Raw genomic sequence first — 12,275 nt, forward strand, 5'->3', positions numbered from 1 at the left:
CTGACAACAAACAAACAAAACCCCCTGCTTTGTCTAATTGAAACCCCTTTATACAACTATTTATGGATAATAATAATAATTTAAAAAAGATAATCAGAGGGCCGGGTCCAGTAGCTCATACCTGCAATCCCAGATGTTTTGTGGGGAGAGAGAGAAGAGCAGTTGGTGACTAGCCCAAGCAAAATGTACAAGACTCTATCTGAACAATAAATAATGCAAACAGGGCTGTCAGGCCCTGCACTCAACCCCCAGTACCAACAATTAAATAAATAAATGATTAAATGAAAAGTACAAAAAAATGGGAGAAACTTTTATAAGCTTACAATGAAAAGGAGCCGTAATGTTTCACGGTTTGGGGAGTCCTGTCAGCATGACAGAGTTGGTAAGCTTTGGCACTCCAGACTCATGCCAGGCTGGGGAGCAGGACACACATGTGGAACATTCTTGGTGTAAGGTACAGAAATACAAAAGTAGTAACTGGGGTTTGAACTCTGGGCCTGGGCGCTGTCCCTCCTCAGCTCTTCAGTTCAAGGCTAGCGCTCTACCACCTGAGCCATAGCACCACTTCTTTTTTTCTGGTGGTTCGTTGGAGATAAGAATCTTGTGGACTTTTCTGCCTGGACTGGCTTTGAACCGTGTGTGATCTTCAGATCTCAGCCTCCTGCGTTGCTAAGATGACAGGCGTGAGCCACCAGCACCCAGCGTAACTGGGGTTTTTTGTCAAGTCACGTGCAGGCTCTGACTCCGTGGGAATGAAGTTGGCATTGCTGCTGCCTCCTCAGGTGGAGCTGCCCCGCAGGTGAGGACCTGGGGGCAGGAAGGCCTGGTCTGCATGGGACGCTGCCACTTCCTGCCACGCTGAGACCAGAGATTCTGTAACTCGATCAGCACCGTCCCACGGCTCCAGTCTGTGCACACCCACAGAGCTCCTCCGGATGCCACCTTCACAGCCGAGGTACGGAGGTAGCACATCTCCCTTTTTTCCCCAGGAGCCTAGTCTGATGGTGGGGAGAGATGCAGAAACACATGGTTTAGTGATTATAAAATGGGGGTTTCTGCCAGGTGCCAGTGGCTCACGCCTGTCATCCTAACTACTCAGGGGGCTGAGATCTGAGGCTCATGGTTTGAAGCCAGCTCAGGTAGGAAAGTCTGTGAGATTCTTATCTCCAGTTAACAGCCAAAAATCAGAAGTGGAGGTATGGCTCAAGTGGTAGAGCACCAAGGTCCAGCACCCAGACCAAGGGTTCAAGCCTTGGCATTGACACAAAAATGAATGAATGAATGAATGAATAAGTAAGAAACACAGTTTGTGTAGCGGGAGCCTCTGGCCTTTGGGAGAAAGCAAGACATCTCACCACGTCCAGGGTGAAGTGAGCGTTACCAGTTCAGTGAAACGAATGCTCCCACGGAAGATGACAGCTGACATGTGGTGGAGGATGGCAACCAGAGGCAGCCGTACCTGAGCTCAGACGGGCACCGTGCTGTAGGGTAGTTTGACACATGCGTGCAGGTGGCAAACTCTCCCTGGATGGGGCCAGAGCCTTTCCCTGCCTGTTGCTCAGCTCCTCTGCCAGGGATAAGAGGTGCGGTCACTCACATTTGCATTCCACAGGATCTTTGCAAATATAATTTTGCAAATATAACACCTTTAATTTTTTTTCTTCAAACATTGGGCAAGGTCAAAACCATCCTTTGTTCCAGGGCACTACAAAACCAGACGGGGTGGAGGCGTCTGGCTTCAGGCCATGGTTGGCTGATTCCTGGGTCAGAGCACAGCTTGGGAGAGGCTGATGACCTGGGAGATGGGGAAGAGGGGAGTGAGGTCAGAAGAGTTCAAATGAGGCCTAGAGGGGCTGAGAGGCTCCCTGGGGGAGGGGAGGATTGCACTCCAGGAAGCCAAGTACTGCAAGCACTTCTTTAAAGCCTGTGTTTTCACTTATTTCTGTAATGTTAGACCTCAGCCTAGTGGACTGCAACCACAGTGCAAAGCCAGCCCAGGGCAGGAAAGTCCACGAGACTCTTACCTTCCAAAAATCTGGAAGTGAGCTGTGGCTCAAGTGGTAGAGCACCAGCCTTGAGCAAAAAAATAAGGTCTGGGAGTCCAAGCCCTGAGTTCAAGCCTGAGGCCTGGCATTTAAAAAAATAAAAAATATAAAGCTTTAGCAAAGTCTGTTTACATACACACTGCTAGTTAATTTTTTTTCATTAAAGCAAACTCCACCCTGTTGGCACTTGTTTGTGTTATTCTAAGTCCTTGAAAACAACAAATAGCATTTTCTTAGTTACTCTAAGACAAATACTATGTGTTTCCATGCACTGCCTTTGCATATAGAATCCAGTTTCTCTAGGTCTCATCCTATCTGTGTTTAATTCCATGATCGTGACTCAGAGCTGGGCTGACAAGGCGTTGCCTCTTGGCAGGGGATACGATACAATTACACTCAAAGTAGGTTGGTAAATATTTAACGGGCTGTTTTCTGGAAAAAAGATACATATGTAAAAAAGTTTTATTTACAATTTTACGAACTTGAAGACGTGTTGCACACAAGTTATAAGTCAGTACAGATACTCTCCATTATAAATTCCACATGGCTAATTGATTCTCGCAGAACGTTTTCATTGATTTTTGCAGAATGCTTCCATTCATAGATAGAGCAACTATAATTTCAACTAGCTAAGACAATGAATAAATGCTTGATTGTTATCTAATGCAGCCAAGAAGTTGCCTGTGTCATTGACAAATGAGCATAGTTCTGACACCAATGCTGGCCGACATTTGTTTATGCAAACAAGGAAAAGGAAGATGAAAATGTATGCTATAACTTCATTCATTTGCCAGTGATATGATCTTTTCTACATCATAAAAATGTTGGCAAGCAGCTGGATATTGGTGGTTCACGCCTGTAATCCTAGCTACTCCAGAAGCTGAGATCTGAGGATTGTGGTTCAAAGCCAGCCAGAGAAAGAAAGTATGTGAGACTCTTTATCTTTAATTAGCCACCAAAAAGCCATTAGTGGAGCTGTGGCTTAAGTAGTAGAGCATAAGCCTTGATTTGTCTCTGGTGTAAATATTCTCACAGTGGGTCATTTCAAGCTATGAGAATCCGGACTCTTGAGGAGTCCAGCAGTGGCCACTGTCCCTTAGAATTTATGCCATATGAATGCAGCACACAACCTGCAAAGTCCTGAAAAATTAACAACCAGCTCTCTGCCCACAGCTCACTCATCCATAAGGGTTCCTTGGGTATCAACACTGCACGTCGTCTACAACAACTTGGTTAAAGCAAGCAAGCAAATTAACGAACAGCCCTCTGTGCTGTTCTGTCAAGTTAGCTATGAATACATCCACTTGGCTCTTGTCAAAGCCATTTCTCAAGGTCACCAAGAATGTCTAGGACAAAGATTAGCTTCTCAATAGGAATATAGCTCTCTAGCATTTTCTCTCTGTGTGCCAACAGAAAACATGGTGAGTGGACTCAGGAATGAGCATGAAAGGGCCTGAGAAATGAGGTGGTGGGGGCTGAGTTGTGGCTCAGTGGAAGAGTGCTTGCCCTGCATGTGTGAGGCCCTGGGTTCTATCCCCTCCCAACCCCACAAACAGAAAACAAGGCTCATCTAAGCTTTCTCATTTGGCACATGGGTTAACCCAAGACTGCGGAGGCTAATGGACATACTGAAGAGAAGCAAAGCTGGCAAGTGTTCATGCGTAAAATGGTTTCAGGGTGCTAAAGCTCTCCCCAACTCCCCAGTGTGCCAGAGGGAGGTAACTGTGGCAAATGTACCCCATCTTCTCCCCCACCTGGGGGAAATCTTCCTTTACACATTTCCCACTTTGTATGTGGAACTTCTAGCTATGCTTCTTTGGTCACACCCTTCGGGTGATTTGTGTGTGTGAAATATGTGTATGTATGTGTGCCAGTCCTGAGGCTTGAACTCAGGGCCTGTTCTGGAGTGTCTTTGTTCAAGGCTAGCACTTTCCCTCTTTTTGGCTCCACTTTTGGCTTTTTTAATGCTTAATTGGAGATAAGGGTCTCAAGGATTTTCCTGCCTGGGCTGGCTTTGAACTGTGATTCTCAGATCTCTGCCTGCGGAGTAGCTAGGATTATAGGTGTGAGCCGCTGGGTGATTTTTGGTGGTGTTTCTGTTTTATTGCTTGCATAGTGATAATTAGTTTTTTTTCTTTTTTTTTATTGCTTTTCTGTGAAAACAAACCTCACCTTTTGTTGGTACTTTGTGTTATTCTGAATCCTTGAAAGCATTTTCTTAATTACTCCAAGACAGACACTATTCATAACATGAGCTGCCTTGGCATGTGTACTCCAGTTTCTCCACAGTTCTTTTCAGCACAGATCTGTCCATTCCAAGTGATCAGTCACATGTTAATGGCAAATAAACAAGACAGCTCTCGGGTTAAAGCTGCCAACCCCCGAGCCCATTTCAGAATTAAGAGGACATATTTTACACCTTGATCTGAGTAAAAAGTTATTTCAGGTTCTCGTGAAAGGCTTATCAGTTACGAAATTCCTTTGGAACATGGCTTCTAGCCAATGTGGGGCTGCTGGACATTCATCTTCCTCTCTTCCTCCTCACTGTCTGTCCATTCTCCATTGCTGGGACAAAATGCCTGCAATAAATCACCGTAAAGGAGGGGAGGGTTGCTTTGGCTGGCAGTTTCTGTCACTGGGTCCGTTTTCTCGGGGCCTGTGGTGAGACAGAACATTGTGTTAGTGGTGTGTGGTGAAGGATTGCTGCTCATTTCCAGGAGTGGGATGGGGTGGGCGTGGAGCCAGGTCTGGTTCCTTCAACGAGGGCCCACCTCCCCAAGTTCTACCACCTCCCAAAGCACTTGAATATAGGTGACATTTAAGACCCAAACAATAGAGCTGAGCGCCAGAGGCTCACGCCTATAATCCTACTCAGTAGGCTGAGACCTGAGGATCGTGGTTGAAAGCCAGCCAGGGCAGGGAAGTCCAAGAGACTCATCTCCAATCAAGTACTAAAAAGCTGAAAATGGAGCTGTAGCCCAAAGTAGTAGAGCACCCACCTTGAGCACAAAAGCTCAGAGGCAGCGCCCAGGCCCTGAGTTCAAGCCCTAAAACCAGCACTGGGTGGGTGGTGGTGGGAGGGGCAGGGAAGTTCCAAATCACAAGGCACCTTCCCTCTCTCTCTGCTTTGTGGAAGAGTGATCTGTCCTGGGCGGAGTGCTGGGGGCGTGGTCTTCAGTGTGGCAGCCTTGAGGTGGAGGTGCCTGGAAGAGGTGAGGCCTTTGTAGGAGTGCTTAGTGCACTGGAGATACTGACTGCACAGGAGAGGAGGTAGCTTTCCTGGGATCTTCCTTAGTTCTTAAGAGACTGAGATGTAACACAGGGACCCAGATGCCACATCTCTCTTCTGGCTTCCTGTTAGGCAATGGGCTCAGGATAAGGATGAAGGAGTTCCCAGCCTTATGCCATTATCCACATGAGGCTGCATTGGGAGCCAACTGGATGGGCTGCTTGATCCTGGGCTCTCAGTCTTCAGTGCTGTGTGTTCCATACACCTTTCTCTCTCCTTGCCCTTTCCTTTTGCAGTACTGGACATCAAGCCTGGGACCTTATGCATAGTAGGTAACCATGCCATCCCTGCGTTACACCTCTTCTTAAAAGTCAACTTCTCAACCTCAGGTATTTTATTATAGCAATAGAAAACAGACTAATGTACCTCATTTACTTCCTCCTCCACCTCTTCCCCTTTCTTCTCTTCCTGTTCCTTCTATACTAATACAGGACTATTTTTTTTATTTTTATATTGTGAAAATACCGTACAGAGGAGTTACAATTACATGGGCAAGATAATGAGTGCATTTCTTATCAAGCATTGTTGCCTCCTCTGTTTCCCCTTCCTATCCCTTCCCATACTCCCCCCCATCCCTCCATCCAATCCTCCCCCTACAGGACTGTATTTTACCTGAAACCTATAGGATCAGAAATGTGTAAATTCAGAATGTATCCAAGCATAGAATATATCTGGACTCATTCCCCAGTGGGTCTCCACATATACTCCACAATCAAGACATTTATATTTTGCAGCAAAACATGAATATTCACATAGAATGGGATAAATAAGCTCACGCACAGCCTCGTGCCAGTTCATTTCAGGTCAATTTTATCACAGAGAGTTATTTTTAAAATCTGGCTTTCAGGGCCTTTAAAATATTCCGTGTAAGGGAAGACAGGAATGTAATGAATAGGTCCTCTTGTTTCCTACATTAAGACGGTTCTGTGTACAATGATTTCTTGACTCATGTTAAACTTTATTTGTTCAAAGCTACTCATTCTTTTGTTCCCCTCCATTTGGCTCTGGTCTTGCTTTAGCTGCAGGAACATATTGCTTTAGCATCCATCAATCTAGACCAATCAGACATCCACCAGTGGACTTGGTCACTACTCATTTGGTCCCATGAAATGCAGCTTTGAAATTTGATGGTGTCTGGTGGCTCATGTCTGTAATCCTAGCTACTCAGGAAGCTCAGATGAGGATCGTGGTGCAAAGCCAGCCCAGGCAAGAAAATTCATGAGACTCTTATCTCCAATAAACCACCAGAAAACCGGAAGTGGTGCTGTGGCTCATTGTGGTAGAGTACTATCCTTGAGCAAAAGAACTCAGGGGCAGCGCCCAGGCCCAGAGTTAAAGCCCCACGACCAGCCCCCCCCCCAAATGCACAAGAAGCAAGAACACAAGCACAAAAGCAGTTCAGGAAAGGAGCTTAACTTTGTTGGTGTGGGAAGTTCTGATCCAGTTAAGGTTTCATTCTGTGCCAAGAAGAAAACACTATTTTCTCTTTAGTCTCTCCCAGCCTCCTGGAGATCAGCTGTCCAAAAGTCAAGACTTGAAAAGTCACCCAGTTGAGTCTCCAACCCCAAACAACAGCAACAACAAGACTACGGCTGGAGAGCGCGGTGGAAGGGAACAGGGGCTGCCTTGTGTGCGAGAAGGCGTGCGGCGTAATGGAACGCACACAGGCTCACATTATCCTTTGTGTCTATTCTTAAGTAGCTAGAGGACAGCCCCACGGACAGAGAAAAGCACAGTGCTAATAAAACCCATCTAGGGTAGAAGAGGCAGAGATGGGTACTGCCGTCTGCTGCCGGGCCAGAGCTGCCCTCAGCGCGGCTCTCTCCGGAGTCAAACCTCACACAGTGCACAGTGCTCTCAGCAGCGGACCAGAAGCCAGACGGAGCCGGACGTGCGGCCTGAGCCCCGCCGCCTCACGGGCCCGTCCCCACGCGGGGCCTGGGCAGGCGGCCTGTCACAGCCCAGCGTCCCCCGCACTGCCAGCGGGGCCCGGGGTGCGTGATGCCGTCCGGTTTTATTTGACCGGTGTCTTCAGAGCTTCTGGAGTTTTCTAGACGCAGCTGCGAGGATTCCTTCGGAGCTGCAAATGGAAACCTGCAGTCGTCGGACTCGGCGGGGCCGGGTGGGGCGGACCCCGGGCGGCGGGCGCGGCGGGTGGCGAGGGCCGGGCTCCCGGACTCCTCCGGGGCCGGCGCCGCCCCACCGGGGACGGGCGAGAGAAGGGGGCGCGGCCCAGGCAAGGGCCTCACCCGACGGGCCTGACCGCGACCCCGCGGCCACCACCTTGACCACAGTGCGATAAACGCAGCCCGCCCCGCCCAGCACCGTCCGGCCCGCGCAACCCGGGGAGACCCGGCTGGGCGCCGGCCGAGCGCGGGCACCGCGGGGGTCCCCGCACCCCCCCCGTCCCGGTCCCCAATCTCCGGGGTCCTGCGCGGATCCCCCCGGGGCCGTGCGTGGGTTCCCGTCCCATCCCTCTGGGGGCCGTGCGGGGGTCCCCGCCCCCCAACTTATTCCCCCCACCCGGGGCCATGCGTGAGTCCCCGCACCCCCGGTCCCTGTGCCGTCCTCCGGGGTCCTTCGCAGGACTCCCCTCCCCCCGGCGCTGTGCGGGGATCCCCGCACCCCCTCCCCCGTCCCCGTGCGGACACTGCGAGCTCCATCCCGCGCAGGACGGGTCCTTCCCGAGCGGGGAGCCGGCGGCGGGCCGCGCCGTCCGGGGTCCCCAGGCCCGGCCCCGCTCCCCAAGACCTGGGTGGGACTCGGGGTGCCGTGCCCTTGCCGGGGCAGCGTCGGTACGCGAGGTCAGGAGGCTCGGGACGGAGTCCCGCGCCCCGGCTCGCGGCCGCGCGGACGCCGGCAGGCGCCGGGCCTCGGCCGGGCCTGGCGTGAGCAGAGGTGCGGGAGCCCTCGAACCCCGAACCCGGCCGCGCGACCGGCACGCGGAGACAATGCGGCGCGCGGCGGCCGGGAGCGGCGGGGCGGGCCGGGGCGCGCGCCGCCTTCCTTCCTGCAGGCCCGGCTCGGCTTCCCCGCGGATCGGCGGCGGCGAGCGCGCCGATTGGCGGCCCGGCCCGCGCCCCGCCCCGGCCCGCGCCGCCCCGCCCCGCGCCCGGCCGCCGCCCCCCGGCCCGGCCCCGCCCCTCTCCGCGGGAGGCGTCCGGGCCCGCGGCTGGGTGGCGGGCAGTTCCCGCCGGCTCTGCGCGCCGTCCTCGGGGCTCCCTCGGCGGGGACGCGGCGGCGGCGGCGGTAGCGGCGGCCCTCGGCGCGCGGGCGGGCGGACGGCGGGCGGAGCTGCGGGGCTGCGCGCGCCCTGCTCCCGCCGGCGGCCCCGCAGCGGCCGGCCCGCGCCCTGCGGCGGCTCCCGCGCCCCGCGCTCCCCTTTGTCCGCGGGCCGGAGCGGCGGCGGCGGCGGCTCCCCGGTGCCCGCGCGCGCCGCGGCGATGCCGGACCAGATCTCCGTGTCGGAATTCGTGGCCGAGACCCATGAGGACTACAAGGCGCCCACGGCCTCCAGCTTCACCACCCGCACGGCCCAGTGCCGCAACACGGTGGCGGCCATCGAGGAGGTGAGCGGCGGCCTCGGCGGGGCGGCTCCGGCCGCGGGGGCCGCGGGGAGCCCGGCGCCCGGCCCCGCCGCCCGCACCCCGGGGAAACTTTCCCGTCGCCCGGGGCGGCCGCGGCCGGCCGGCCCTGCCGCGAGCGGAGCCCTTTGTTCCCGTGGAGGTGGCTCGGGCCGCGGCTGGACGGCCCCCTGGGGCCTTTCGGGGACCCCGTCCCCGCCCTCGGCACCCCCGCCCGCTCCCGCGGTCCCCCGCCCCCGGCGCGGCCAACGTCGGCCTCAGTGGCGGCGCCGCGGCGAGCCGGGACCCCCCGCGCCCCCGGGCCGGGGCGGCGGACCCCGGGCGGACCTCGCCAACTTGCCCCGAAAGTGAGTGGGGGGGGGCTGTGTGCCCCGGTGCCCGCAGCGCCCAGCCGTCGCGGGGACTCCGGCCGCCCTCGAAGGCAGTGCCAGGGGCGGAGGGGGGCGCGGCGGGGATGGGGGCCCTCGGCGGCCGCTCCCCGGGTCCCCGCGTCCCTGCCGCAGAGCCTGCGGGGCCCCGGGCCGGGAGAGCGCGGTCACCGCCGCACGGAGGGCCGGGAGGGCCGGCCCGGGTCCGGGGCCCGCGGCGGCCGGCTGCGGTCGGCCCCAGCCGCACCCCTCGCCCTCGGCACCTGTGAGGCCAAAGGCGCATCGCCCCCGCGCCGGGGGGACCCGCACCCACGCGGCGGCGGCCGGGCTCTGGGCCGCGGTGCCGCGCGCGGTTCCCGCCGTGGCAGGGCGGGTGATTTCGGAGGACGCCGGGCCGGGGCGCGCGGCGGCGGGGAGCGCGGCCGAGCGCCGACGGCGGACATCCCGCCCTGGAACAAAGCCGCGGCGCGGGACCCGCTCCGGAGACGCGCAGTGCGGTTCCTCGGCGGCTGCTTTATTGAACGCAGCCTGCGCTGAGCTGAGTGCGGGACGGCCGCCGCGAGGTTCCCAGGCGCAGCGCAGCCAGCCCTGCCCTGCCCTCCCCTGCCCTCCCCTGCCCTCTCCTGCCTTCCCTTCCCCTGCCCTCCCCTGCCCTCCCTTCCCCTGCCCTCCCTTCCCCTGCCCTTCCCTGCCCTCCTCTGTCTTTCCTTCCCCTGCTCTCTCCTGCCTTCCCTTCCCCTCCCCTCCCCTTCCCTCCTCTGCCCTCCCCTCTCCTCCCCTCCCTTCCTCTGTCCCCCTTCCCCTCCCTTCCCCTCCCCTCCCCTCCCTTCCCCTCCCCCTCCCTGTTTTTGGCAGAAGAGAGCTTCCAGTCATCCTTTTGGAGAGTCCCGTGGTCCACGGGGGAGCCCTGCATTCTACTTTTATCAGGAAGGCTTAAAAATGATGCCTTCAGTCGGGGCAGGTGGGGATGGAATTTTCTTTTTGTCTGTCATTTTTTTTTTTTTTTTACAAGTACCAGTTGAAAAGCAATAGGAAAATATTCAGTGTTTTAAAAATACATAATCTGTAGTGCTTATAGAAATGGTTGCCATAAAAAAAAAAACAAAAAACGATAGCTCAGTATTGCTGAGGGAAGGGAGGCCCTGTGCACAGATGCCTTTAAAAAGCTTGATCATATTTAAAGTTCTGTTGCATTTTCACACTGTAGTTTGTCAGTTAAATATTGTTAACACTGGCAGATGTTGGAGAGCCAGGCAAATAGGAGTTGCTATTAAAGTTGGCATGGTCTCTGATTAATTTTGGTTTTCAGTGGATAAATCCAAAGCTGCTTTTGTATGCTGTGGGGGAGATTACTCTAGAGTTCAGTTACTGAGCAGATTAAAGGGAAACTGGATTTGGTCATTTCGTTAAATTGCAAGCTTGCTTCAAGTTACCTCTCGGTGGAGAGTGGATTCAAGTCTCAAAAGTGGAAAAATTAAAGTCATTGCAGGGTTATCTCACTTTAAGTAAATCCAGTACACATGTTATGATGACAGTATATGAGAAGTTGGGATTATAACTAAATTTGAAAGTTGTTTACTTTCAGAGAGAAGTCAGCATGGATTGCTTTAATTAATGCATCCCTCCCAGAGTATTTAATGTTCAGTTCCAGTACCAAAACATGTTCTGTGCCTGGTATAATTACAAAGGCCCACAATATTTTGGTTTTAAGCAAGCGTCTACCTTGTATGTGAGGATGAGACTTGAGAGTAATGGAACATAAAAGCTACACACCTAACAGAAATAAAATAATTTAAAATTTGTAAGCCTGTACTTGAATGAGGTATGCAGTAATTTTAAACAGATTAACCTTGGTGAAACTTGATTTCTAATGGAGGTTATATCTGCCAATAGCCATTTTCCAAATGAAATGTTGCTTTTTTGATTTGCATGCCTGTAGCTAAAATATTAGTAGCTACTTGGTGCTTGCCCTGAACTACAAACCTTACATCTGTTATCTCTAATTCTTTCCCTGATTGGGAGATGAGGAAGTAGATGCTGGGAGAGGTTAAATATGTTTCTCAAGGCTGTGGAGTTAGTAAGTGGAATTTGAACTTGGCTTCATGCTGTTTTCAGAAACTGCTGTTTCCTCTCGACTTTTTTTTTAAATTGTGAAAATACTGTACAGAGGTGTTACAATTACATGGACAAGGTAATGAGTACATTTCTTATCAAGCATTGTAGCCTCCTTCGTTTCCCCTTCCCGGCCCATTCCCCCCTCCCCCCCCCCCATCCTCTCAACTTTTAACAAGGATATATTCTCTGTGTGACTCCTTTGCCAGGCAGGTTCAGGTTCAGGCTCTATCTTTACCACTTGCATGAACTTGGTGGAGATCCCTAACATTTTCTCATTTTCTTAGGTTTACACTGTCTATCTTATTTGTGAGGATTGTGGCAGGGTGCCCAGCACAGGCTGGAGCAGACAACTGGTTTGTCAAATGCTAACTGCTTACCAGATTCTATCATAGTTACGATTTCCATGGGGGAGAAGGCAGGGCACCTGGATGAACAGTTGAAGGAGCGTTCTACACAAGAAGTTCCCATGTCTCCCCATGCATACCATTTAACCAGTTTGCTGTCTTGGCAGCAAGCAAGAATCATAGCTGTGTTTTAAAATTTTCACTTGGTGATTACTTTCTCTTTGGATGGAGTAATTATTTTTGCATAGTTAGCAAAGTTAGCAAAGAGAAAATAAGTAGTTGTGGCATAAATCTGAAAAGTGAGCTTTTTTTTTTGGTCAGTTGTGGGGCTTGAACTCAGGGCCTGGGGTGCTGTCACTGAGCTCTTTGGCTCAAGGCTAATGCTCTACCCCACACCACCAACTTCCACTTTCTGGTGGTTTATTGGAGAGAAGAGTCTCATGGACTTTCTGGTAGTGGCTAGCTTTGACCAGTGATCTTCAGATCTCAGTCTCCTGAGTAGTTAGGATTACAGGTGTAAGCCACCACTG

The 12,275-nt window shown here is 53.3% G+C and overlaps 1 protein-coding gene across 2 annotated transcripts in view; it reads left to right on the plus strand.

The window, feature by feature from the left end:
• The first annotated feature begins 8,738 nt into the window (after positions 1-8,738).
• The window catches only part of LOC138811393 (arf-GAP with SH3 domain, ANK repeat and PH domain-containing protein 2), a 153,203-nt gene continuing 149,666 nt past the window's right edge, over positions 8,739-12,275 (plus strand). For both annotated transcript variants that reach the window (XM_069999123.1, XM_069999124.1), the window contains exon 1: positions 8,739-8,903. In XM_069999123.1, the coding sequence (XP_069855224.1) occupies positions 8,778-8,903 (126 nt within the window). In that variant the 5' untranslated portion in view covers positions 8,739-8,777. The remainder of the gene's footprint in view (positions 8,904-12,275) is intronic.

This window comes from Dipodomys merriami, unplaced genomic scaffold (assembly GCF_024711535.1).
Source record: "Dipodomys merriami isolate MVZ:Mamm:240054 unplaced genomic scaffold, mDipMer1.0.p SCAF_524, whole genome shotgun sequence".
NCBI classification, from domain to species: domain Eukaryota; kingdom Metazoa; phylum Chordata; class Mammalia; order Rodentia; family Heteromyidae; genus Dipodomys; species Dipodomys merriami.